The sequence below is a fragment of the Ursus maritimus genome, unplaced genomic scaffold (genome assembly GCF_017311325.1).
Source record: "Ursus maritimus isolate PB19 unplaced genomic scaffold, ASM1731132v1 scaffold_2, whole genome shotgun sequence".
NCBI classification, from domain to species: Eukaryota; Metazoa; Chordata; class Mammalia; order Carnivora; family Ursidae; genus Ursus; species Ursus maritimus.
The window spans coordinates 70,017,706-70,045,045 of NW_024424452.1; the positions used below are offsets into that span (position 1 = coordinate 70,017,706).

General features: G+C 45.9%; 1 protein-coding gene across 1 annotated transcript in view; it reads left to right on the forward strand.

Annotated features, from left to right (window-relative positions):
- The first annotated feature begins 1,252 nt into the window (after positions 1–1,252).
- ENAH (ENAH actin regulator) overlaps positions 1,253–27,340 on the forward strand; it is a 135,179-nt gene continuing 109,091 nt past the window's right edge. Inside the window, exon 1 of the mRNA XM_040636123.1 lies at positions 1,253–1,324. Within this exon, the coding sequence (XP_040492057.1) occupies positions 1,320–1,324 (5 nt within the window). The 5' untranslated portion in view covers positions 1,253–1,319. The remainder of the gene's footprint in view (positions 1,325–27,340) is intronic.

A 27,340-nucleotide genomic window follows, 5' to 3' on the forward strand; every position in this document is an offset into this window, starting at 1 on the left:
GACCAAGCATGACTGTCACTCGCTCGCTTTTCTTTTGGAAGTGCACATGATCTCGTGTCATAACTACAGTTGGAATTGTACGTCCATCTTAAAATAACACACCGAAACTTTTGAATAGATTCCTGGAGTCATGCTAGGTCCTCCATTTTGGACCGGATGGTGCGGCAATGGGAACCCGGTAGCAGGGGACCTTTTCCATCCCAGCCGCCTTTTGTACAGTCTACCCACCCCCCCCTCGTCGGGACTACAGGACGCCTGCCATTTGTCCGGTCTGATTCTTACTTGATTAGTGGATTTGCTTTTGGAGGCCGACAACCTCCCACACCATAAATTCTGCCTTGCTGGAGGCCGGCCCCCGCCCCCGTGGCTTTCCACGAGTTTGCTGCGCCCGCACTCCACAGCTACCTTTCAAAGCAGGTGACTTGGGAGCCCAGTGAATGACGGGACCCCTGATCCCTTGTGGCGGGGTCGCCCTCCCGCGCCCCCCGGCGGCAGCCCCCAGTTCGCGACCGCGTGCGCTCGCCGATGAGGTCATGCCCGCCCCCGGTGCGCGTGTCTCCCGGCTGGTGCGGCGCGCGGGCGGCCCCGGAGGACAATGCGGCCCCCGCGTCGCGATTAGGCGCCCCACCCCCGCCCCGGCGCCAGCCCGGGAGCCCGCAGCTCCCGCAACCCACGCAGCCCCCCACAGCCCCCCGCGGCCGGGGCGCCGGGGAGCGCAGGCAGCGGGCCCGAGGCCACAAAAGGACTCCGCCGAGCGCGTTCCGCAGGCCGGCGGGCTCCGGCGGCCGGCGCAGGGGCGCTCCCGCCCCGCCCCTCGCCGCGCGCCCCTCGCCCCCGCCCCAGGAGGGAGGGGGCGGGGAGGGGGAGGAGGAGGAGGGAGGAGGAGGAGGAGGAGGAGAAGGGGGGCGGGGCGGGAGCGAGGGCGGCGCTTGCGTGCTCCCTGGCCGCGCGCCCCGCCTCCCCGGCCCCGCGCGGCGCTCGCGGCTCTCCTGCGCGGCTGCGGCGCCGCCTGTACTCGGCCCGGCGGCGGGCTTCCTCCCTGGGCGGCTGGGCGCTCCCTCAGCGGGGACGACACGCAGCCGACGGCCCGCCCGCTTCGGCGCCCGACCTCGCAGTCTTGCGGCCTCCGCCGCGTCTCCCGCGCTCGGCCGGCGCCACCGCTTTGTGCGGGGACATGGTGTAGCGCCAGCCGCCGGAGGAGGAGCCGCGCGCCGGCCGCCGTCCGCCGTCCGCCAGCCGCGTCCCCGCCCCCGGAGGAGAGGCCCCGGCTCGCGCCCCCCGCGTCCCCGGCAGCTGGGGAGCCGCGGGCCGCCGGCACCATGAGGTGAGGGTGAGGGCGCGGGCGGGGGCGGCGGGCCATTGTGCGGCGGGCGCCGCGACCCCGCGGAGGCCCCCCACCCCCGGCGGGCGCCGCCCGGCCTCGGCGCTTCCGTCCCTTTGTCCCTCGGGCCTCGCTCCGCACCGGCAGCGGCCCGGCGCTGGGTCTCGTCGCGGCCCTGCCTGCCGTCCCCGAGGCCCTGCTCGTCCGGTCCCCTCCCCCGCCCGCGCGCCCGGCCCGGCCCGGGGATGGGGATGGGGAGGGGGTCGCGGGCCCCGGCGTGCGCGTTGCCGGGAGACGGGTATTGTTCCGGGCGGAGGTGAGGAGTCGTGCGCCTTCCTCTTGGCTGGAACCGGGGGTGGGGGGTTGGGGGGCAGAAAAGTTTGGGAGCTCCGAGTGTGCGGTAGCGGGTGCTGCGGCGCGGTGGGCGGCGAGCGCTGGAAGGTGACCGGGCGCCGGCGGGGCGGGGGCGCGGGCGCGGCGCGGGCCTGCGTCTGGAGGGCGCGCTGGCCTCCGGGACGGCCGCTCCCCTTTCGCTGCCCGCGGGGCGGCCCCGGAGCCGAGGCGCCGGCGTGCGGTCGGGAAGCGGGGTTGCGGTGGCCGCGCCAGGAGCCGCGGGGGTCTGCGTTTCCCCTCGGCGGGCCCTGCTCCTGGGAGAGGTTGCGCGGTGATGCGCCGCGCTCTCCGCGCCCGGGTCCGGTTGGCGCCCGCCGCCCCGGGGGCTGGCGCAGGACTCGGGGCGCGCTGGGCCCTTCGCGCGTCCCCGCGGGCCGGCCTCCGGGCGCCGCCGCCGGGGGTCCCGCGGGGGACTACGCTCCGGCCTCGGGGGGAGGTGGTCTCTCGCTGCCTCCGCTGCGGAGCCCCTTTGTGTTCGAGATTAATGGCCAGCCGTTGCCAAGACCTTCATAACGCAATACAATGAGATCTCAGCGATAGAGCCTTCAGATTCCTTCGCTTTGGCGAGAAAATGTCATGTCATTGGGATTCTTTCTCAATTTAAGTAGTTTCCATTTTAAACGCTAGTTTTCTTTTTTTTATCGAGCTTGAACACTTTCCCATTTTTATTTTTAAATATGTTTTTGTGTGACATAGCTGTATTTTTCACTTTAGCTTGCTGGAAATTTGAATTCTGTTTTCTCTGATTCCAAGTTACAAGCCCTGATTTTGTTGGCCTTAAAAATGTGTTTAATGCCGTATCTCTAAGTGACCCCTTTTCCTTAGTCATTCCACACAACTTATTTTCAAATGTAATGGACCAGTTTAAAATGTAATTATGGCGTGCAAACCGAAAAACATAATCTCTGAAAATACGGCTGGAAAAACTTGAACCATGGGTTTGAGCATGGGTTTTTTTTTGTTGTTGTTGTTTGTTTGTTTTTTGTTTTTTAATCCGGGCACTGATGTCCTTGAAAACGCAGGAACTGTTATAAAACATATGTAACGTTATATTTTCTAATACCATGTAATGTTGATTTCTGTTTTAAAGACTCAATGCTGTAAGGAGTCTTGCAGACCAGGAGTTACAAGGTCCCCCCCCCCCGAATTTGGGGTAAATTTATCTCAATATTGAGAAATGGAGAACAGCGAAAACTGGGGTATTTTAAAATAAAATCATAAAGCTTTCTGATTTAGAGGTTATGAACCAAAAAAAAAAAAAAAGTAATGTTTTGGGTATTTAGTGAAGTTTGATCATTGTCCTGTGTAGTTGCCAGTCTGTCACAGGTAAATTATGTCTTCACTTTAAAATTCCTTTTCTAATGCAGAGTACTTTGTAATTTCTAAGCTTCTTGCTCTGTTCTTTATTAAATTTGGAGAGGGAGGATCATACTGATGCTTTCCAGTAGCATAAAAGCCAAACATGGTGCACAGGTCTGAAAGGTTCCTTCAGGTAGTCCCCAGCCATTCTTTGTAGGCCAATTCTGAATAATTGAAGAGCACAAAAGAGGATCAGCTTCTCACTTGGTAGCATTGGATTATTTGGTAGGTGGTTTGTGCAACTCTTGCGTACACTTTTCCTTAGACCCGCGGGAAAGTAGGCTGCTTTGGTGTGGAAGTGAAAGGTTCTTGTGCGGGTACAAAAAGCTTTGGGATATTTTGGTGCTTAAGAAAGGGCTTTTCAGGTTATATTAATATTTGACTTCATCTCAGTGATTTTTTAAGTCCAGTAGAACATAAGTAGTATGGTATTAAATTGAATCTTTATATTAAGGAGTCCTGATGGTTTAAAGTCCATCCAGAAATAGGAATGCATGGGCAGGAATTTCCATTAAGTTGGTCAGAATTCTGAAGAGAGAATATGATGAGTGTGTTGCCATTGAAGTATTTGTGATAAGATCTCTCAGATGACTTCAATTTCAGGAATAGCAGGCTCACTGGGTGTAATATTCCGAGGCAGGAGGGGACTGGATAATGCTTTACATTCCTGAGACAGTCACAAAGGCATTCTACACATGTAAAAAGCTGCATTTGGAATTACTGGTTAATACTTTGTTTAAAGAAGATTCTTTAAGAAACGAGAAAGTGTATTTTCTTAGACAAGACAGTGAAAAGGCGGAGGCCCCCAAAGCTGGTAGTTTTGTTACCGTAACACCCAGCTTCTTGGTTCTCCTTTTTTTCACTTCTGTAATATTTCAAAGTATACAATGATTTGTGTTGGAGGTAGGTGTGTATGTATATATGTAATATTAATAGTGTGTAGGCCTATTAAGTGATTAACTTTTTTTTTTTTAAGATTTTATTTATTTGACGGAGAGAGAGGCAGCGAGAGAGGGAACACAAGCAGGGGGAGTGAGAGGGGGAGAAGCAGGCTTCCCGCTGAGCTGGGAGCCTGGGGCTCCATCCCAGGACCCTGGGATCATGACCTGAGCTGAAGGCAAACGCCTAACAACTTAGCCACCCAGGCGCCCCTGATTGCTTTTTTTAAAACTAGTTGGTCACTCAAGATTTTTTTTTAAAGATTTATTTATTTATTTTAGAGAGCACACAGGCAGGGGGTGGGGCAGAAGGAGAGGGAGGGAATCTCAAGCAGACTACGACTCCCTCCTGAGCACAGAGCCCAAGGCAGGACTGATCCCACCACCCTGAGATCATGACCTGAGCTGAAATCAAGACTCAGAGGATGCTTAACCGACTGAGCCACCCAGGCACCCCAGATCTTTTTTTATGGAAGGAGGAGCTTGTCTGACGTAACAGTTGCATGTAGGCTAGTGGGTAAGAGCTCAGAAGATTTTTGGATTGACATTCGTGGGTCCATATTACATGTAAATAGTCCATGCTTCTACTCACTGCTCTGTGACTTTGTCACATTGGAAAGAAAAGGCGTGGTAGGGTTGTGAGGGTTCATTGAAGCCACTGACTAGCTGGAGAACCTGGAGCTAATCGCACGATTTCATTGATCCATATCTGTCTTTTTTTTTTTTTTTTAAAGATTTTATTTATTTATTTGACAGAGAGAGACAGCCAGCGAGAGAGGGAACACAAGCAGGGGGAGTGGGAGAGGAAGAAGCAGGCTCCCAGTGGAGGAGCCCGATGTGGGGCCCGAACCCAGAATGCTGGGACCATGCCCTGAGCTGAAGGCGGACGCCTAACCACTGCGCCACCCTGGCTCCCCTCATTGATCCATGTCTTAAAATATGTAAAAATGGGGATGGTCTTTGGGTAGTGAGGGTCACATGATCGTGGAAGAGAAGATGCTGGTATGTTGTATAGCAGCGTACAGTTATGTTGCTCTTATTGTTTCGGGGCTTAGCTCTGTCTTAGACTAGTTATATAAAACTTTTGGGTAGTCTGCTTTACCTTTCTGGGACTCTTCTGGTTCAAGGATGGTAAGTAGGTTACATTTTGCTTATCTTCTCTTGGTAGTGGCTACCTTGTTGATACGGACATAAATGCATTTCTGGGCTTGGCGGGAAAGAGTGCGTGATGTCCTCACCATCAGGGTTTGATTGGGACCTGCATGGTCCCAGAGAGTGGCCATGGGAGGGTTTCCTGGAATGCCCCTTATCTGATCACCTGATGCAGTCCGGCCTTCTTATTTCATAAGCCAGGAAACTAATCTTTTACTCTTTCCTTCCTGTGTGGATATTTAGCCTTTGAAATACTTGTTATGATTTTGTTACCTTCCTTTATGGTAATAATAAGCATTTAGAGTGTGGTACGATCAGGGCTCAGAAGATTCAGGATTTGCTCGTTAATTGAGCAAACTGGTAAAACTGGAGATAACCCTGTGATTTCACAGGTTTGTCGTGTCCAGTGTCACGTGAGATATCCATGAAGGGTTGCAAATTCTAGTGCCTCCATTCTCACTGGTCTTCATTTATACTGTAGTTCCGGGGTGTCTGACTTTCCCACAGAGGTTTATTTTAGGGGCAGGAGCCAAATTTGCATTTTTGGGGAAATGCCAGTGCTTTGTATTTAGGCGTTGGTTTGTTTTTAGATGTTTATCAGGTGAATAAATCTTGATAACAGTTTGGATGGATGGAGAAAATTTACTGAAGTTTGCACAGTATTCAAAGTTTTGGATACCTTGCTAGCCCAGTTGGAATAAGCAGAATAACTAGGCAAACCCCATTTGGCTGGTCTAGAAGAAATGACATCCCAGACTGATGGTTTTGGTTACTTACCCTACACACAGCTTAAATCTAGGGTGATTGTATAACTTGTAAAACAGCCAGTAAGAAGGATTTGGGAAAACGTGATTTCAATTTTTCTGTGGTCGTGGGGGAGGAAGAGAAGTAAACTCTGTTTGTGTCAAAACAAATCAAACCCTCCCCCCCCCAATTGATGGATAGGATTGAGTGTAAGTAAAAAGTGAAAGGAGAGAGTCTGAGCTGAGCTGTACTTCAGTAGATGGTTCCCCGAGTAAAGGTTTAGGAAGCTTTCTGGAGTAGAAAGCAAGAAGGGAATTCTTTGTCAACCATCTGGGATGTAGTCCCAGATTTATCTATGCCCCAGTCATTCCCCTGTGTTCCCACATACTCTCTATTTTTTTGCCTTTGCATTTATTACATTGTTTTATAAATACCTGGATCTATCTGTCCTTTTTCATTGTAAGCTCCTTGAGGGCAGGGACTGCATTTTTATGTTTATGGTATCAGTAAAATATTTGGCAAATGGAGGGTGCTCATGCCAGTGTTTGGCTTTGGGGTATTTGGGGTATTCTTTTCCAGAATCTGTTCACTGGCAGTAACACCCGGAGCACCTGTAACATTCTTTAAGCTGTGCTGGGTACTAAAGGGCACATCATAGTATTTGGCATGTAATAAATGTTAATTTTATTCAAACAGAAGCCAGTATCTGGACCACAGGAATAGCTGTAGAGTTTGTGTCTTATTCAAACACAGAGCTCAGACATGACAAAAAGAGTGAGACTCTGGGTTGTCTAACTCCAAAGCCCTTTGGAGGATACCGGGATCCTGCACTGTCTCATTACATTCTAGATTAATAGAAGGGCTATCCTTCTGTTTCTCATCTCTTCGATCATGGGATTTGCAACTGTTTTTGAGCAGAAAGCTTTTATGTGTCTCTTGGGTTAGCTTATTTCTGCTCCACTTAGTGCCTCCTTTGTTGTGATTCTTACCAGTGCTTAAAATGCCAATAATTGGATAGTTTCTGATACTCACGAAGAGGATGTATTTCTCAGCTCAGGCTGCCATAACAAAAAATACCGTAGACCGGGTGGCTTGAACCACAGAAACTTACTTTCTCAAAGTTCTGGACACTGGATGTCTGAGATTGGGGTGCGGGTGTGGCCGGGCTCCGGTAGGGCTCCCGCTACCTGCTGGCAGACTGCCTTCTTGCGGTGTTGCCCCATGGCCGAGACCTATAAGGTCACCAGTCCTATGGATTTAGGGCCCCACCCTCATGACCTCATTTAAGCTTAATTACCTCCTGAAAGTCCTGTCTCCAGGTATAGTCACATTGGGGGTTAGGGCTTTAGCCTGCAAATTTTGGGGGGCAGTTCAGTCTGTAGCAGAAGGTACCCAGATTTTTTTTTGGCTTTGATAGACCTTTGATGGAAGAAGCTAATCTGTATAATGTTTAGGCGGTCTGTAGATAGGTTTTAAGTAACTCTACACGTAAATGTTATTTGCTAAAGAAAATAAATGAGGGAGCTGGTTTATGCAAGAGACCTCATATGTTCTAGAAATTTCTGTACATGGTGAAGCTTCTGTTTTATAATGATTCTAATAAATTTAATTACCATGTAGCTTTTCCAAAGAACCATTTTGGTGTGAAGCAGTGTCCACAAATCTGAGTGTACAGGTGGGCACGGCAGAGGGTGGAGTGACAGGCTTTGAAGTCAGCCTGAGTTTGGGTTCTGTTTTGACAAAGATGGAGATGCTTTTTTGCATTATAGAATTGTTGGCAAAATTTAATCAAATTATATAAAACCCTGGCATGACACTCAGCACATAAAACGGACTTGAGAGGAGTAAATCCCTTATTTCTATGAAACTCTGACGTCTCTTCAGTTTGTGTTAACAATGTGAAAAACCATGTGAAATGAGACAGCTGCGTTAGAACACAGCTCGGTAGTTCCTTCAATAGTGAAACATAGAGTCGCTCTTGACCCAGCAGTTACGCTCCCAGGTGTAGGCGCCAGAGAAGCGAAAGCGATGGTCTACACAGGAGCTAGTCCACAATGTCCACGGTGTTATCGGAAGAGTCAGAGCGTGGAGACAGCTCAGGTGGCCGCTGAGTGCCGAACAGCTCGTCCACATGTGGCGTATCCACACTGCGGAGTAGCGTTCGACCGTCAGGAGGAGCCCCGGGAGTGCGTGGAAACCTGCCAAGCCGAGGAAGTCAGGCACAAAAGGCTGCGTGTGGTCCGACCCCAGCGGTAGCAAGTGTCCAGCAGGGGTGTGTCGTGGAGAGACAGCGAGAAGAAGAGTGGTTGCCAGGGCCCGAGCGGGAGACGGAGGGAGGAGTGGGAAGTGGCTGCTTTGGTGGGTAGGCACGGGGTTTCTTCCTTTGGGGATGAAAATGTTCTGGAATTAAACGGTGTGCCGGTTGCACAGCCCACTGAATGTGATCCTTTCAAACGGTGAATTTTGTGGTATGGGAGTTACGGCTCAACCCCGCTCCCTCATCCTCGGGTTATTCTTTTCACTTCTTCAGTGGAATGGGTGGTACCGTTTGCTTCACGCGGCTTCCGCCATCTTGTCAACTTTGGGCTAACACTGTGAAGGGACGTCTTCCTATTTTCTGAAGAAGAGAGATTGAAGACCCAACTGCGGCTTTCCTTGGGGGGCAGCCAGGCAGGTGGGAGTGCTAAGGGAGGGGAGACCTTGGTGGGGTGCCCTGGGGGGGCCTGAGTGACTTTGGAGCCCTACGAGCCGTACGGATGGCTGAGTCATGGAGAGTCCACGAAGCAAATCCGTGAGAATCCGAGGAAGCTGTAGTCTGCTGGTGAGTTGTCTTGGGTATGCCTACAGTACCGTCCAACACCAAAGAAAGTTTTGTCTCGGGGGGACGAAGGAGTCTTGACATTTTTAAACAGGCCTGACTTTTCCAGGGCTGAAGGCCTTCTAGAACTTCTAGTCTTGGTAACTGGTGCATCTCATGGCATGAAATCCAAAAATGACTACCTGTCGCTGGGGGGGGGCTCGGTCTTCTCTGCTTTCGGTTTCTGTGTTACCTGCGTCATCTCGGTAGGGAAGAAGCTTCCTTGAGAACAGCAGAGCACAAGTGGGATAAAATGAATAGCCCTTCAGGGCAAATCTCGGGAGTGCGGCTGCAGTGAAGGGGTCTTTCTGTGGTTTTCATGTTTGAGTGTCTGCTGTGTCCTGCAATCCTGAGATGGCCCTTCCCCTCCTCTCTCAGCTCCCACCTCCTCTCAGACCAGCGTCGCAAGCAACTTGGGATGGTTCAGTTTTTAACAGTTTTAACAATTCACGAATCAGTAGTTTTAATTTAAAACCTTGAGTTATTTTTATGACTTTGTAATTTCTTCAATTGTTGTGTTTGTAGTATTTTGAGAAAATGAACCAATTACTCTTGTCCAAATAAATGTCTGGTCAGTGTTGTGTTGTGTTTTAGTGAGTTTTTTCCTTCCATTATAAACTTCTGGTACAGGTTTTATGTAGATTTTAGAAGGTATGGAAAGTATAAAGATATTAATAACTCAAACCAAGACCATCTAGACTTTTGCTTTGTGATTTGTAGCTTTCTAGGCTTTTTCTAATGCACATATGCAGCCATAAATGTGTTTGTGTGTGTATGTTTTAAGTAAAAGTGAGATCATCCTGTTTGTAAGTGAAATTACACTACATTATATGGTTTGTAATTGGCGCCTTTCTACGTAATTTTTTTTTTTTTTTAAGATTTTATTTATTTATTCGACAGAGAGAGAGACAGCCAGCGAGAGAGGGAACACAAGCAGGGGGAGTGGGAGAGGAAGAAGCAGGCTCATAGTGGAGGAGCCTGATGTGGGGCTCGATCCCATAACGCCGGGATCACGCCCTGAGCCGAAGGCAGACGCTTAACGACTGCGCCACCCAGGCGCCCCTACATAATTCTTGTCACGAAATACTGAGCTGCGTAATTTTAAGTGACTGGACAGTATTTTCACTATGTTTTGGATAACCTTAATCTACTTAACTTATATCTTAGGGGATGGACTTTTAGATTACTTTTCATTATTTTTGTTATTATTAAGCAGTGCTGTAAACATCTTGGGATGTGCGTCTTCGTGCACGTGCTCGATGTTCTGTACCTGCACATCTACTTCTATTTTAGGATGAATTCCTAGTAGCAGAATCAGTAGTTCCTTTTTTTCCTTTTCTCTTCCTTTCTCTCACGTTTTTCTGTTAGCAGGTCCTGTGAGGTCGATCCCTGTTTCCTTCTTCTTCTCCCTGACGCTACTCAAGTACAGGCCACTGTTACCTCATGTGAACATTTATTTATTTAAATTTTTTTTTTAAGATTTCTGTTTTTTAAAGATTTTATTTATCAGACAGAGCGCATGTGTACAGAAGAGCGGGTGGGGGGTGGGCAGAGGGAGAAGCAGGCTCCCCAGTGAGGAAGGAGGCCGATGTAGGACTCGATCCTAGGACCCTGGGATCATGACCTGAGCCGAAGGCAGACACGTAAGCTGAGCCACCCAGGCATCCCAAGATTTTATTTTATTTTATTTTAATTTATTTTTTTTAAAGATTTAATTTATTTATTTGACAGAGATAGACAGCCAGCGAGAGAGGGAACACAGGCAGGGGGAGTGGGAGAGGAAGAAGCAGGCTCCTAGCGGAGGAGCCTGATGTGGGGCTCGATCCCAGAACTCCGGGATCACGCCCTGAGCCGAAGGCAGACGCTTAACCGCTGTGCCACCCAGGCGTCCCAAGATTTTATTTTATTTTATTTTAATTTATTTTTTTTTAAGATTTAATTTATTTATTTGACAGAGATAGACAGCCAGCGAGAGAGGGAACACAGGCAGGGGGAGTGGGAGAGGAAGAAGCAGGCTCCTAGCGGAGGAGCCTGATGTGGGGCTCGATCCCAGAACGCCAGGATCACACCCTGAGCCAAAGGCAGACGCTTAATGACTGAGCCACCCAGGCGCCCTCCAAGATTTTATTTCTAAGTGATCTCTTCACCCAGTGTGGGGTTCGAACTTAGAATCCCAAGATCAGGAGACGCACCGTCCCTCTGACTGAGCCAGCCAGGCGTCCCTCACGTGAACATTTAGTGTTTCCTCTTTTCCATTCTCATTGCCCCCTTCTCCACGCAGCAGTTAGAATGACCTTCAAAGTGGCCATCAGCTGTTGTTACTCCTGCGAAAGCCTCAGCGGCATCTTCGCACTCTTAGAATGGAACCTGCGTTATTAAGGTCCTGATCCGACTGTATTCCTAGTTCCCAGCACGGAAGTACACAGTAAATATTCGAGTGAATAATGAAATGAATTTACCAGATCAAAGGGAATTTGATTAGTTTTGGTTACACATCGTCAGATCAGCAACAGTGAATGAGAGTGCCAGTTGTCTGACGTGCTGGCCAATTAGGGCATTATCAGCATTTTTAATCTTTGCCAATCTGTAGGCAAAACGTGTTATCTCAGTGTTCTGTTTTTTAAATTTCTCTTAAGTCATCTCCACAACCAACGTGAGGCTCGAACTCATGATCCCAATATCAAGAGTCACATGTGCCTCTGTTCGAGCCAAACAGGCACCCCTCAGTGTTTTGATTTGTATTTCTTTGATTAGTAGGAGAGTTGAACGTTTCCTCGTGTTATGGGACAGCTCTGTTTTTGTGCGAATTGTCTGTGGGTGCACTTTGTCACTTTTCCCCGTGGGATGTTCAGTCTTGCAGTGATTTATTCTGTCGTTAACAAGTAGCCCCTCCTTGTGCAGCCCCTCTGTGTCGTTGCCTTGCAGAACGTGTGTGAGCTGGCAGGCGCTCCTGCTGCTGGTGGCCCCTGGACTCGCTCATGCGTTCTCATCCGTTGGCTGGGCTCACGTGGTGTGTCTGTCTGTCTCTCACTTAGAAGTGTCAGTCTTAGTGCGCAAGCTCTTATCAGAGCTCAGCCCACAACCTGTTCCCTTGTCTCCTGGGCTGAAGCCAGGCACAAGGTCAAGCCCAGAGTCCTCGTGGGGGGAGACCTGTCACCTTGTCTTTTAAGTTTTGTTTTGGTGTAGAAGCGCTACCATTTCATGTCACGTCTATCGGTCCTTGCCTTGATAGTTTCTGCCTTTGGTGCCATGCTTTCGCCAACCGAAAGTTGTATGTGTATGCCCCGACGTTTTCTTTTCCTTTGATGGTTTCATTTATGTTTCAGTCTAAGCCACCTGCAATTTATTGTGATGTCAGGTGGGAGAGATTACTTTAGCCTCAAGCTAAATATCGAGTGTTTGGTCACCTGTCAGTATCCTTTGTTGACTAACCCATTCTTTCTCATTGGTTTGAAATGCCACATTCCTGTGTCCTGGGTTTCCATAAGTACTGGCTTCTGGATCTGGACTCGTTAATTATCTAATTCGGTGCTGTTTTTTCATGGTTCAATGACTATAAGTTTATAATATGCTTTAATGTCTAGTAAAGGAAGTTACTGTTTCTTTTCTTAGGATTTTCAGAACTTTTCCATTTAACACATTCTTCTAGGTTAATCGTAGAATTATTTTATCAGTTAAAACAAAAATGAAATAAGAAAAGGTATATCCCCAAATCTGTTGGGGTTTTAGTTTGAATTGTGTTAAGTTAATGGATTAATAATGGGTAGAGGTGGGACGCCTGGGTGGCTCAGTCGGGTAAGCGTCTGCCTTCAGCTTGGGTCATGATCCTGGGATTGAGTGCTGCAACGGGCTTCTTGCTCAGCAGGGAGCCTTCTCCCTCTGCCTGCCTCTCCCCCTGCTCGTGCTCTCTCTCTGAGAAATAAATAAATAAAATATTAAAAAAAATAAAAATAAACCCCTAACATTCTTTAAAAAAACAAAAACGAGTAGAGGACAGAATTGACCTTTTGATAATACCAAGTTTTCCATTCTTTCTCTGTGCATATTCAGATTTTTCACATCATCTCTAGGAAGGTGCCGCATCACGTGCTTTCTAGTTCAATAGGTTTGATGCACTACCTTTAAGAAAGTTGTATATTTAGAAGTTAAACTAGCTCGTTTACGGTGCCAGTACGACATCTGTTGCCATATTTGCTTGCCTTAATTTTTACTTAAAATATATGTGCTTGTATTTAAACATGATGCCTGGGATTTTAAAGAAGTTTTTCCTTTGCTAAGAACTTAATTCCAACTTTGGCATTTATATTTTTTGGTTATCTTAGATTTTGAAATATAATCGCTAGTGGTTATTGAGTACTCATTGCCTGAAATACTTTACATATTACTTGTTACTCCTCTGATAACTTACGAAGTGGTAGGAGCTGTTGTTATTTTGTAGATGAGGACTCTGAGCCACAGAGGGCTAAGCGATTTGTCCAGGGTCACGCCTGGTGGAACTGGGGTCCCGTCCCCGTCCTGGTAGGCTGGTTCTGGAGCTCACATTTTAACCAGTATGCCCTGGGGCCTCTCTGTCCTGGGTAACTTGTGTGAACTGAAGTGTGTATTTGAGTTTTCTAAAATGTTGATGTGTGAGTGAATGATTTGTTTTCTTTGTGATCTCATCATCTAAGGGTTCTTTATTTTCTGGAAATAATTGGTCCAAGAGCAAGGCCATGTAGAAGAAATAGACCTAGAATAGGTTGAGTGACACTTGAGAGATAGCTGGGCTGGGGAGAAAAGGCTTTATTTGGCTTTAATCTTGAAAAACGAAACAAAATTATGAAAACATTCATGCTTTGGTTGCAACTGTGTCAAATTCTTAGAATGGAACAAGAGTGAAGCAAGTGTTAGTTGCTTGTTTTTACATCAATTTTTTTTAAAATTTATTGTGAGATAGGATAGAACTATACCCATCCTGTTGTGATGACTTTTCTAGTATAATCCCAAAGAAAGTCATTTTGCCAAAATACTCAAGGGCTCCACTAGTAAGGCTGGGGGTTTACCTCAATTTTCAGTTATTTCCTTTGACCTCTTGTTACCTCATTTCTGTTAGCTTTCTCCAATTATTCACTTGTTATCTGTTAAAATGCTTTCAGCTGCAAGTAACAGACTGAAGGTATTTAAACATTCACGTTTACTGACCTGTAGTTGGGAGTCCAGAGGCAGAGCCGGCTCCAGGCACACTGCACCCCGAGGCTCACTGGTGTCTTTGATCTCTGCCCCAAGCTGGCCTCACATTCAGACCCTGTAATTCTTGGAGGTAGGAGGATCTTTTGTGTTCCTTTTTCTCCCCCAAAGGTGTAATTTACAGACAGCTAAATGTATTCGTTATAAATGTACATACAGCTTGATGGATTTATACTGTATCTGCCTGCCTCTGTAGCCACCAGCTAGGTCAGGATACAGAGCCCGCTTCCCGCCTGTTAAGTTCCCCCTTGTTTCTGCCCGGTCAGGGTCCCTCTCAGATTTTCATTGTTGTGGCTCTGCCACTAGTTGGAAACGGTTCTCCTCATATTCAGTGACTTCATGAAGCCTCGCACTTCCACTTCGTACATGGTTTGCATTGCGTCACTTTGTCATTGAAGCCCGTGCCAGTTCCCGAGAGACTGACGGGTCAGAGGGGAAACGGACCGACAGAGGCTGGTACCACCTGGCATGGATACCTGATAGGGACCGATTTCAAAAATGGTTAGTTCATTAGTGGAAGTTTTTGTGTCAGGGTTCCTTTTGCGTTGCTGGGCAACCTGGCATCTTACTGGAGTCTGGCAATGGATCCTGTCAAGACCCCTGGACCTATTTTTGGCCTGTATTACATTTTTATAGACGTGTCGTTCTGGATTCGCTATTGTGTGGCTCTGTTGTCGCACCCAGTCTGCTGTGTCTGCAGTAGTCAGCTCTTTCTGCAGAAAGACCATCACGTGTGGTCAGCTCACCTCCTGTTTAACACACTTCAGTGGCCTCCCTCCGCTGTTAGAATTCAGACTGAACTGGCCCTGCATGATTGTTCCTGCTCTGTGATTCCACAGTTAGTGATGTGACCCAGTAAGATAAATCCTCAGAAACCATTTTAAAAAGGTAAAGATGTGCATAGACATGACACATTCCCTTGTGCTTATAGTTTAGTGGGGGAATAGCCATTAATTGCTTTTCACAAGCGTTGGGGAGTGGTGTATGGTATCATGAGGGTAGAGACCATTTCGTATATTTGTGTTTGGTTTCTTTCAAAGTGTCATCTGCAAATAATACTTGAAAATTTTCTCCTATGGTATGTTTTTACTTACGGCAGATCGATAGCATTATTTTGTATTGCCTTAGTCTTTTGTTATACTTGTCTGTTATTTTGTTCAAATCATCCACTTTAAGGGAAATCTCTGTCATCGTTTTATATTCCTCTGGATGTGGAAGGTTTTCAGAGCGTTCTCATTTTGGGAGGAGATAGTCAAGTTTAACGGAATCCTCTTGGCTTCAGAGCCACTCTGCTCTTCCCTGGCCGTCAGACCTTCGCTTGGCTGTCCAGGTCTCGAAGTCTTTCTGTGCAAAATGGAATTAACAATCCATTGCCTTGTTTTGGGTTCACCATAGTGCATTTAGAGGATTTATGGGTTTGGTGTATTCTAGTTATTGTTTTCTTTGTGTCGCACCTTTACTTTCATTTTAAATAAGTAGAGGCTTTTGAATGTTATTTGGCCTTTTTTCTTTAACTTTGAATATGAAAGACTTCTGTTTTGAGGCACTCTAAAAGCAAAGAACCAGTTAAACTCTTAGAGAACCTATATTTTAAGATGATGTTTAAAATATGTTACGAGGAATCATCAGATTGAAAAGCAGAGCCCTGAGGTGTAGAACCGTCATCTGCGTCACAGGGAACCAGCCTCCCGTCTCCCCTGTCGGAGCCTTCAGGTCTCCTTCTCGACCTTTCCCTCCCGATGCTGGGGCGCTGCAGGGCCAGTGGTGCCCCACACTTTCTCCTGAGAACTTCGACCTGTACCCTTGGCACACAGGACGGACGTCGCCACCTGGCCTTTGGGTGCCTCCGCAGACCTTCTGTGTGCCTCTCCGTGCCATTCATTTCAGAACAGTCTATCTGTGGTTCCCTACAGGTGCCCGTGGGATTTTGGTCTTGTTCCTTCTGTTCTGTGTTCCAGAAAGTTGCCTCGGTGCCCACTCAGTCTCTCGCTTCAGCCTTCTCTTCACTTTATGTCTTTAGGGATCACTCCCTTATTGAACTGATAGCATTTGTCAGCCTTCTGGAGCATTTGGTACTCCAGGCATGTCTTCCCTCAAAAAATTAAAGGTAAGCATTTACTCAGGTGCATTTCCCTAAGCACTTTGTAATATGCTGGGTATCATCAGCGACTTCCAATAACTTGTAAAAAATAAATTTAACAACTAAACTCATGATTATTGATTGTCGTAGGCCTTCAAATTTTAATTCTCTAGCTGAATCACATGATTTTCAAAGGTATTAAGATAGTACTTTGAACAATTTTGAGTTAAACACAGTATGTTTTTGTACCTTTGTAGTCAAGGCACGTGTAAAGGTATGAATAACTGATGAAGTGAGGGGGTCGTGGTGTACTGTTTGGATAAAAAATTTTCCTATGTAAATGTTAATATGTAATATACTTGAAAGTGTAAGGACAACACATCAAGTCTATATTTTTCTGCCCAGAAACCTTATACAAATAGGTATCGTATCACCCAGTCAGCAGCTCTGTTCCTTTTAACTGATTAATTGGTGCAGTTCTATTTGAATCTGTACAAAGTCCTAAAATCAGAAACTGATTTGGGAAGGTTTTCATACGGATCATGGGTACGGTTATGAAGCGGGCAGTTTATTTTTTGTGATCTCCAAATCTACTTTTTCTCTTTACGGGTGGATGTTTGGAATTGACTCATGGTAATGGGGGCTGAGCCGTGTGAACTTTGTAAGGCAGGCTGGAAACTTAGACGAGTTGATCTTGCATCCGAAATTTGTAGGGCAGGCCAGTAGGCTGGAAACTTGGGGTTTTTATGTTACAGTCTTGAGGCAGAATTCCTTCCTTGCCTCTTCCAGCTTCTGGTGTGTGCTGGCAGTCCTTGGCATTCTTTGGCTTATGTAAATGCATCAGTCAGTTTCTGCTTCTGTGGGCATATGGCCACCTTTCCCTGTGTGTGTCTGTCTTAGAGTGGTGTTTTCCTCTTTTAAGGAGACTGGTCCTATTGGATAAAAGGGCCCGGCCTACCTCAGTGTGACCTCATTGTAACTGATTACATCTGTAATGACCCTGTTTTCAAGTAAGGTCATGTTCTGAGGTACAGGGGAAGTGGCGGGGATGGGGGGGTTAGGACTTCAACATCATTTCCCGTCTGAGTTTCCCACTAGGGTATGGGCCACAACTTTGGTCTCCTACATCTCTCCCTTTGATCAGCTAACAGCCCCGATGACAGATACAGAGGGAGGCATGCATACGCACACGTTAAGTAGAAACACATGGAACACGTCCATAAGGGCTACCAGAACCAGGAAATAAATTCAGCAAAATTGCAGGGCGTAAGATCAACACACAAAAATCAGTTGTGTGTACACCAGCAGTGAACAATCTGAAAAGGGAAATAAGAAAGCAGCTCCATTTACAGTACTATCTAAAAGAATAAAATACCTAGGAATAAATTTAAGCAAGGAAGCGAAGACTTTGTAAACTGAAAACTATAAAATATTACTGAAAGAAATCAAAGACCTAATTAAATGAATGGAGCCCTGTGCATAGATGAAAGACCTAATGTTAAGACGACAGTACTACCCACAGTGATCTACATATTCAGTACAGTCTCTGTCCAAATCCCAATAGCATTTTATTTTATTTTTTGCAGAAATAGAGAAGCCCACCCTAAAATTCAGATGGAATTTCAAGGGAGCCAGAATAGTCAAAACAATCTTGAAAAAGAGCAGAGTTGGAGGACTCCCACTTGCTGATTTCAGAACTTCCCACAAAGCCGCAGTGATCAAACAGTGTGGTGCTGGCATGACTATAGCCCCATAAACCAGTGGCACTGCACAGAGAGCCCGGAAGTTAAATCTTTTTTTTTTTTTTTTAAGATTTTATTTATTTATTTAACAGAGGTAGAGACAGCCAGCGAGAGAGGGAACACAAGCAGGGGGAGTGGGAGAGGAAGAAGCAGGCTCCCAGCAGAGGAGCCTGATGCGGGGCTCGATCCCAGAACGCTGGGATCACGCCCTGAGCCGAAGGCAGACGCTTAACGACTGCACCACCCAGGCGCCCCCCGGAAGTTAAATCTGCACATTTGTGGTTAGTTGACTTTTGATAAGGGTGCCAAGACCATTCGATGGGGAAAGGATAATCTTTTCAACAGATGATGCTGGGAAAACTGGATGTTTCTAGTCGTTTTGAAAGAAAGTTTAGTATTTTTTCCTCCACTGTGAATTCCTCCCTCTAAATCAGGCTTTATTGATGTTTGGGGCCAGATAATTCTGTGTCGTGGGGGCTGTTCTGGCTGCTGCCCGTAGATGCTGGTAGCTCACCCCAGCCTTCCCCCCAGTGGCGACACCCAAAGATGTCTCCAGACAGCATCAAATGTTGCATGGAGGAAATGTCACCCCACTCGAGAACTACTGTTCTAGATTCTATAATATCAGGAACTACTGTACAATTTTGAAAAGGTAAAAAAAAAAAACAAACCTCGACATTTAAAACATCTCAGTGTTTTGTGTTTAAGTGAAAAAAGGTGATTTTTTTTTTTGCTGTTTCCTACTTTTGTTACAAAAGACACATCTGTTTGGTTATTTAGACTTCAGCTTGGTAACACAACCACAGTTGGTGAATAGTTTCGCAAAAAAGAAAATCTGTCCTGAGAATCGGTTGATATAATCCTGTTTCTAAGTTAGGAATTCCATGAAGATGAAAAAAAAAATCAGCTTTTGCATTTTAACACAAGTGAAATGAAGAAAAAAAAACCTTATTGAAAGAAGTTGTTATACCTCATTGTTAGTTCAGTGCAAGTATTTAAAATAAACTTAGCTCATTCTTCTGAAAGATATTTTCACTTTTAACTTTTGTGTCCCAAAGAGTTGATGGGTTTTCCTCGCTGATCTGGAAGCCTGATACCCGCCGGGCACAGGGCACGAGTCCCTGGCTAGAGGTCACAGTGTATCTGAGGCGAACCCTTGCTCACGCTGGGTACAAATCAAGTGCGCCAGCCAGTGACATACTACAACTTTTAATGTTCTCTCCTTCTGTGAAATAAGTCGATCTCTGATACGTAAACGCTACTATTTGTTGCACATTTAACGGCAGGCCAGGTGACTTGCTAAGTGCACCCGGTGAATCACTTTCTATAATGGATTAAGATAAGCCTTGAGATTGGTGTCGTCACTTACTGTGGAGGAAGCCTGGGCTTAGCCACGTGGTTGGTGAATGACAGCTGAGGTTCAAATCAGACTCTTGCATCATTTCAAAGACCTTACTCCTGACACTTTGATAGGGCCTGTAATTCTTTTACCTTCCAGTGCTTTTTCTTAGATTTGATGTCCCATCCTTTAAGATCACATCCATTGCTCTCTCTGCTCTCCTCTCGGAGTTTTTACAGGAACGAAGTGATGGGCAGTGTAGCAGAGGGGGCCAGATTTTGTCAGTCTCTGAAGGACAGGTAGAGGAGTGATACTGATGGGCTGCGTAGGGCACAGCTACCCGCAGTGGGGGGATTACCCTCAGTGGTGCCCTGACCGGGGAGAGAGAGAGAGCGAGTGAGCGTGCACGAGTGAGTGCACGAGCATGGCAAGCAAGCAGCGGATCCTGGACCCGAACCTGGGAGTGCCTCACTTCCAAATCTGTGTGCACTTTACCCTAGGTCTTCAAAATGATTCGAACGTTTCTGGTAGATTAATGACATCCATTTGTGGGCTCTGGGGGCAGCTCTAAGATTATTTTACAGAGCACTTGCACACCTGTGTGCCCCAAGCTTTGTCTGTAATCCAGAGCTGCCAGCCTTCAATTCACATGCATGTATTTCAAGTATATATGTACATGCTGTTAAGATATTATACAGATTAATTTCAAAGATAGTAAATTCAAAGTGCTTTTATATATTAAAAAAAATTTTTTTTAGAAAGCGAGAGAGGGAGGGGCAGAGAAAGAGGGAGGGAGAATCTTGAGCAGACTCCCCACTGAGCGTGGAGCGGGACTTGGGGCTCAATCCCATGACCCTGAGACCGTGACCTGAGCTGAAATCAAGAGACGGTCGCTTAACTGACTGAGCCACCCAGGGGCCCCCCAAAGTGCTTTTCAATCACATTTTCTCAGTCAATATACATTAAAAGTACAAGTAATGACTTGAAAAGGCCTTCTCATCTTTGAAAAGTTTGAGAGCCACTCTTAAGTTTATTTTATCTGGTATTTAATCTGTTTCTTAGGTGGAACGTGACAGCCATTTTGCAAAAGAAATGGGGAAATCCCAAAACAGTGAACGTGTTTAAAGCCACGTCAAGGCGAGGGACAAGCTTTTATGGTTTGGTCTTTAGATGGAGAATTCTGTCAAAAAACAAGTTTTACGAAATATTACTAGTTACCTGGATAGGTAATACATAAAAGTTGTTCAAATAACATTTTAAGTAGGAAAAAAATTTAAATTGTTAGGAAATTACAGCCCTTGCTCATAAATTACGATTTTTAGAAAATAAACTGAAACACTCAAATTCCTTCTTTTAAATTGTGAAATAAAAGATGCGTTGGTATGTTATTACCTAGGATTTTTTTTTTTTTTTTAAACAGCTCTTGCAGATGATGCTTTCAAAGAAATGTGTCCAGTGGGCAGCAGTTTTTTTCTCAAACGTAGGGAACGCGCAGAGTTAGGGCATCTTACTGGCTCTCAAGATGTGAATGGACTGGGATTTGGGCTTGTGGTTCTATGGCTTTAGACTTTATAGCATTAGACTGCGGGTGTTGGTAGCAGTCTCTGCACAACAGTGTTTGCATCCTTCCTTAGCCGCGACGGGGTTAACTGTGGCTTGGCAAGTGGAGAAAAGGAGTTCTGTGCTGTTTCCAGCCTGCGGGCTTTCGTTGCCAGGCAACAAGCATTGTCAGTCAGGACAGGGTATCAGGCTCTCGTTGCCAGGCAACAAGCATTGTCAGTCAGTGCAGGGTATTGGAAATTGGTATTCTGTGTCCCTTCGCACCACATGCTCATTTTGTAATCGGAGAGAAGTGGTTTGGGGCTGTTTTGCAAGGTTTCTTTTTAAAATGGAGGTTTAAAAATGATTTTCCTTGCTTTTTCTATTGGTTACTTTTAAGTAACTGGGAGGTCTTTCTGTTCTCACATAGAAGTTACACTGATGCTTGTGTTCAAAGAAAGGGTTTTATATTTTTGCTTTGTATTGTATTTGTGTATTTGTTTTGTTACTGTTTACTCAAAAATGAGTCCATTTTTGCTGGAAAATTCAAGTTAAGTAACTGGAACATTAGAACTTTACCTTAGAGCACAACATGTTATTTTGAAATTTCTTTCTTTAAAAGTACGGGTCCAGAAGTTGATATCAGAATCCCTTGCTTGATAAAGTTTATTTTTATAGGATTCCTGGCCTTGTATAGAATCTCATGTAGAATCCGATACTTTCTTTTTTTTCCAGGAGAAATTAAAATGTTCTGATACCAAGTGGGTGACCGATAATAGCCTTTTTCTAGAATATGGTGCTACAGTATACATACCGTCAAATGCACTGTCTCAGGGGTGGGTGGGATGTCCAGCATTGGGTGCATTCGTGGTGCTGTCCTGGCCACCACTTCTGTCCTCCTCCAGGCTGAGGGACAGCCTTGCGCGACCATTTAGTGACCTAGACCAGGCCGTCTTCCATGCGCTTCTGGTAAATTGACTCATTTTATCTTCATGACAACCCTAAACAGTGAGTGCTTTTGCTGTGCTCCAGGTGAGCACACCTGGGTGTGAGGCGGAGAGCAGGACACACAGACAGCCCCGGTGGAGTGGGGGGGTTCAGGCCCCAGAGTCCAGACCTGTGCGCTCAGCCGCCACGAGACGGTGCCCACTCTTTGAACCACTTTCTTTTCTGTTCAGTGGTAAGAGTGATGATCTTTTCAGAATTATCTACAAAAAAAAAAAAAAAAAAGCTACAGTGCTTTTTAAAGTAAATTTAATATCCTTCATCAGCGTTTTGGACTGTTAATGAATTTAGTTTGGCTATAAATTGTAAATGTCATGAATTTTGAAAGGATGCATTGTGTGTTCTTTTCTATTATGGCAAATTGTGTATGAAATTATAAATGTTATGGTTAATTGCATGTTGAGGATTTAGTGCTCTTTTCTGGCCTGTTGCTGGGCCATTTCCCATGCTGTTCCTTCTGGAAGAGTTCACAGAACGCACATTATTTTCTGGTAGTGTAGTACACATGTATATAGGGAGTTACGTGTTGCGAGGGAATTCTGATGTGATGCCATCTAAAGTCTAAAGCCAGTCAGCTTCGGATCCTGTGCTTCTCAGTGAGTTCATGCTCCTCTGTTTCATGGAGAACTTGGAGTTGATGTTCATATTGGCAATCTCGAGTAAGGAGCAGTAGGCTGGAGTGAAACAGGAGAGGGCGGTGCTAGGTGACCTTGGAGCCTTCAGTTGATGCAAGAGATGATGGATTTCCTTTCCACTGGGGACCATATCTCTAGTCCCATTTTTTTGTTTTTTAAGACAAAGATTTATTTACTTATTTATAGGGGCAGGAAGGGGCAGAGGGAGAGAAAGAATCCCAAGTAGGCTCCATGCCCAGCGCGAGCTTGATCCGGGGATTGATCCCACAAGCGCGAGACCATGACCTGAACCAAAATCAAGAGTCGGATGCCCAACCGGCTGAGCCACCCAGGCGCCCCTCTCTTCCCATTCTTTAGCTAAAGAACTTACTCTTCCCTCTGAGTGCCTTCCTCCCCCAATGACTATTCTGGCACATCTTCTGCCTTGAGACTCCTCGACCTGGATCCCCCCTGATTTGTATGTTCCCATCCTGATCAGCCAGATTTGTTCTACAGTTTGCTTCCATTTTTCTTCATTGTTGTACCATCTTAAAAAAAACAACTCCTCCTTTTATTTTCATGCATTTATGTACACATTTGATGATGCGCTCTGCATTTTTTGTTTTGTTCACTTGATGTTTTGCATGTTCTATGCTTCTAAAAAACTTGATTCTGTTAGTTGCCTATTTCACTGTAATTTACCTATTTCCTTTCAAACGGCTATTTACATGGTTTAAAGTGATTTTGTATAATGAATAATGCTTTCATGAACTCGAAGGGTTTTTTCCTCCTAATTGCAGACTAATTCCTTAAGATAGATTTCCAGAAATAGTATTAGATCTCCAAATAAATAGAAACAGCCTTAAAAGCTCTTGAATCATAGTGCCAAATGCTTTCCAAAAGCGTTGTGCCAGTTTTCATGCCAGCCTGCGAATATATTGAGTGTCCATTTCACAGCAAGCAGCGGCAGCAAAGAATGTTTCGATGTTGACCTTTAAATCTAGAATAATTGACTCATGGCTCCTCTAGGCCTTTATCCTGAATCACATCTAGGTGCTGGGATCAGGTTTGGGAGAAGGAGGACCTGGCTACCCCCATCTCCTCCAGCTCTCTTCAAGTTCTGTGGTGATGCCTTCGCTCCCAGGTAAGCTCTCATTTAATGCTGTGCCTTCTGGATGCATGAAGCAACTGACTCTCCTTGCTTTCATTGTTTTGATAAGTTGGACGGTGTGGGACCAAGTAGTGAGTGTTTGAAATGCCATTGTCTTGGAAGCTGGGGGCAAGAATAGGTTCAGCTCTCTCCTTCACCCTGCCAGGGGGCTCTGTATGGTCAGTGGAGGCATCCCAAATCCCAAATCAGCTTCAGAGCCACCTGTCCATGGGGTACTTCTTGGTTGTAGCCTGAGTTACTGATACTTCTTTAGCTAGAAAATCATTAGCAACTCTGGAGGTCAAGTGGCTTTTCTCTAAAAGGTTGTTACAGGATTCCGAACTATCACGTGCCGATAGAATGTTTTCTCCGAGGAGAGGAGGCTGTGAGGGAAGGGACTCCTGGTCACCCCGAGCCTTCTCATAGCATCCAGCACAGTTGGCCATCCTGGCTTTGAACCACTTGGACTTAAGGGACTTGAAGCTCTTGCTTCTCTCTTTATCACATTGGCTGCATCCCTTGGTCCTTCCCTCCGGTGTCTTTGTCTTCTCCCCCTCAGACTTGCATGCCTCCCAGTTTTACCTAGCCCCCGTGTGCTGCTGACTCCCAGATTTAAACTTCTGGCTCACTCTCTCTTGTAAGCTCTAGATAATCACCTGGAACTTAATTCATTTGTGTATCTAACAGGCATCTTCAATACCACATGTCCAAATCCGCGTGTGCAGTATGTTCCCACAAATTTATGCTGACTGAGAACTAGGTCTTGCAATGACAGTGTTTTCTTAGAGTCTTCACTAAAACAATAACATAAGGGGCTAGATTATAAAAAATGTCAGTATAAGACTTGTAATACTAAAACGAATGTCTTCGCCTCATGTTGTAAGCTTTAGATCCCATCATTTTCTTCTAGTAGGAAGAAGGTTTGCCTACATCTTCCTGAATGACTGAGTCCAGAAGCTCTTGCTCAGGGCTTTTACCTGTGGGAGCGCTCATGCCCCTGTGCTGGCAGACGCTGCTCCTCGTTCTCAGGTTAGTGCTTTTCACGTCCGCTGACAAGCAGGAATCAGGGCGGTTGGCACGGAGGGTGAGCTGCTGGCCTGGCGGTCCACCGTCCGAGCCCTGGTAGAGCGTGGTGTGCATTGATTTGACTGTGACTGTGCTTTTGCCCTCATAAAAATGTGGGGAAAACAGAAGAGATGAAACGTTAATAACACAGTTGACACAAATCCAGAGGTCACTAGGTATTCCAGAAGCGGTGTTCTTCAGTCTCCATGGGACTCGGCCCTATTTGTACGGAAGCTGGTGGTCTGTGTCTGTATGGTGGGTAAGATGATTTTGTTGATACCGATGGAAATTCGGGTCAGCTGAAGAAGTGCACCCCTTTCAGAACCAGAGCCTCCTGTGGGCCTCAGGGAGGAGGAGAGCACAAGCAGTTTTGGTTGACCAGGAGTACTCTGTTTCTTCTCTTCGCTTGTCTTCATTCTCGTCTCTACAGTCTTTCTTCACACGGTTTCTCCCGAGTCCCACTCGTCCAGCTTTTGTAAGTTGAAGTCAAAGAATGTTTCCTGTAATCTTCAAGTAGAAACATCCTGGGTTAAGACTGGCGACAGCCCTGCTTGGGTCACCGTCCCTCTGCTCTAGCAGGCTGGGCTTCTGTGGTGAGTCCCAGTGGTGGTGAGGATGGACACTTTGTGAAGCGGGAGAAGGGTGTCTGAAAGTGGATGCCCGTTATATGATCTTCAGCTGAGGAGGACCGTAGCAAACTTGAGTTATATATAAAAAAGACAGGAAATGCGTCTAAAAGGTGAAGTCTTAAGAGGTTGATTCATTTTTTAGTGATCTGTTAAGTTTACAGGCTTACGGAGCTTGTCGAAGAGCGTAGCATGCAGCACTCCCTTCACAGTAATAAAAGAAGGCTGAGGCTCAACATCTTCCTACGAAAATTTGAAAGAAAATTGGTAAGACGACATCTCATTTCTCACAAGCTCTCTGAGCAATGAAAAAGAAAATCACTTTCGTCTACCAAATGTTGTGTTAGGTACGTCAAGAGAACTAGAACTCAAGGTGAGAATTATTAGACAGTAAATTTTATCCATATTTTATCTTTAAGTGATTGCTCGTATCTTAGTTTTTAAAGCTAAATATGCACCCCCTTACTAGGGATTTAGTATCTTCTGACTGTTGGAATGAAAAATCATTTTTTAAAAAAGATCTATTTAAGAGAGAGCATGCGCATGCACGAGCGGGGTGGGGGTAGAGGCAGAGGGGCAGGGAGAGGGAGAATCCTTTAGCAGACTCCCTGCTGAGCACAGAGCTCAGTGTGGGGGCTTGATCCCAGGACCCCAAGATCATGCCTGAGCTGAAATCAAGAGTCGGACGCTTAACCAGCTGAGCCACCCAGGTGCCCCTGAATTCAAAAACTTTTTTTGAATTAAGACTGTTGCTTGGCTCTTGCCCACTCGGCCTTCAGGAGTGGGTCATGTAGGAGAGTAGAGATCCTTGTCCGGTGTCTGAGTGTTCCGTGTCCACGTTGTTGACCACAGCACTCCATCATCAGATACCAGAGCAGGGGAGAAGCCACATCATATCCCACCAGGTCAGGGGCACTTACCCTGTAGTTTTCCCACTTACTTGGTGATGCAGCGATGTACATGCCACGTAAGACTGTAGCCTGGGGAGAATCAGCCCCATGCCGGGTGTCACAAGAACCAGGCTCCCGGGTATGCCCCCTTTAGGGGACCTTAATCTTGGCTTCTTCAGCCTCTGTGGTTAGAGTCCGGATGTGGGAAACAGAGCACTCTTTCGTTGTCAAGGACATATTGCTTAACCACCGCTAAATTACGAAGCTTTTAACTTCTAAAGTGTCTATCTCTTCCAAGAGATTTGTTAATGAGAGAGTCATTGTACTTTGGACTTATACGTGAAATTGTGGGGTTTCGATTGCTTGATAAAATGACTTGTTGGCTGTTTCCTTTCTTTCCTAACTCACCAGTTTAATGCAGGTGTTTTTTAGAATAGCTACCCAACACAGAAGGGTTACTCTTTAATCCGAGAGCCCTTGGGAGAAGTATCTTACTAATATTTAGCGAAACAAAAAATACTGGGAAACACATTTTAGAAAACAAATGAAAAGGACTAATTTGATAAACTACAAAAAAATAGGGCAACAGAATAGAAAAGCGAAGCAGAAGAAGCATATATCCCTAAACGAACAAACCAACCTGCCACCTCTTTATTTTCTCCCTTTCTCTAAGACTGTTTTTTCGATTTTTTCCCTGAGATTTCTTAAATCCACGGGAAGAACTCTAGTAGTCTTGAAAGTTCTTGGCTGCTTTTCTTCCACGTTTTAGTGTAATCCTGAATCTCTGCAATACAAAAGTGCCACTTCTAATGCCTTAACTTACACGTATTTTTTTGCTTCAAGTAGAGGAGTGCACTGGGTGTGTGCGGGGGGGGGTGTGCTTCTTTAGAAGCATATCGTTCTTTTTTCTCCCCATTTGTCCTTTCTTCCTTTTGAAATTCACTCTCTGAGTGACTTTATGGAGCAGATTCCTGTCTGGCGTCCCCCCGCCTCCCTCAGCCTTTCCCATAGTTAGATGTTTGAAGTTTGGGTTTATGTATTTTGCCGCAGTTTCTCAGGCACACCACTGAGATGTTTTAACAGCTTCATTGATGTGCACTTTGTATACAGTCAGTGTCACATATTCTCAGTGTACAGTTTGATAAGTTTTGACATGTATGTACCCATGAAACCATCAGCACAGGCAAGCTAGGGAACATACCCATCACCCTCAGTTTAAAATTAGAAGCTCTGTCAACAAAAATTTGGAATATAGGAAAGAGAAGGAAGTTACTTATAAACCCTAACATTTAAGATGCAT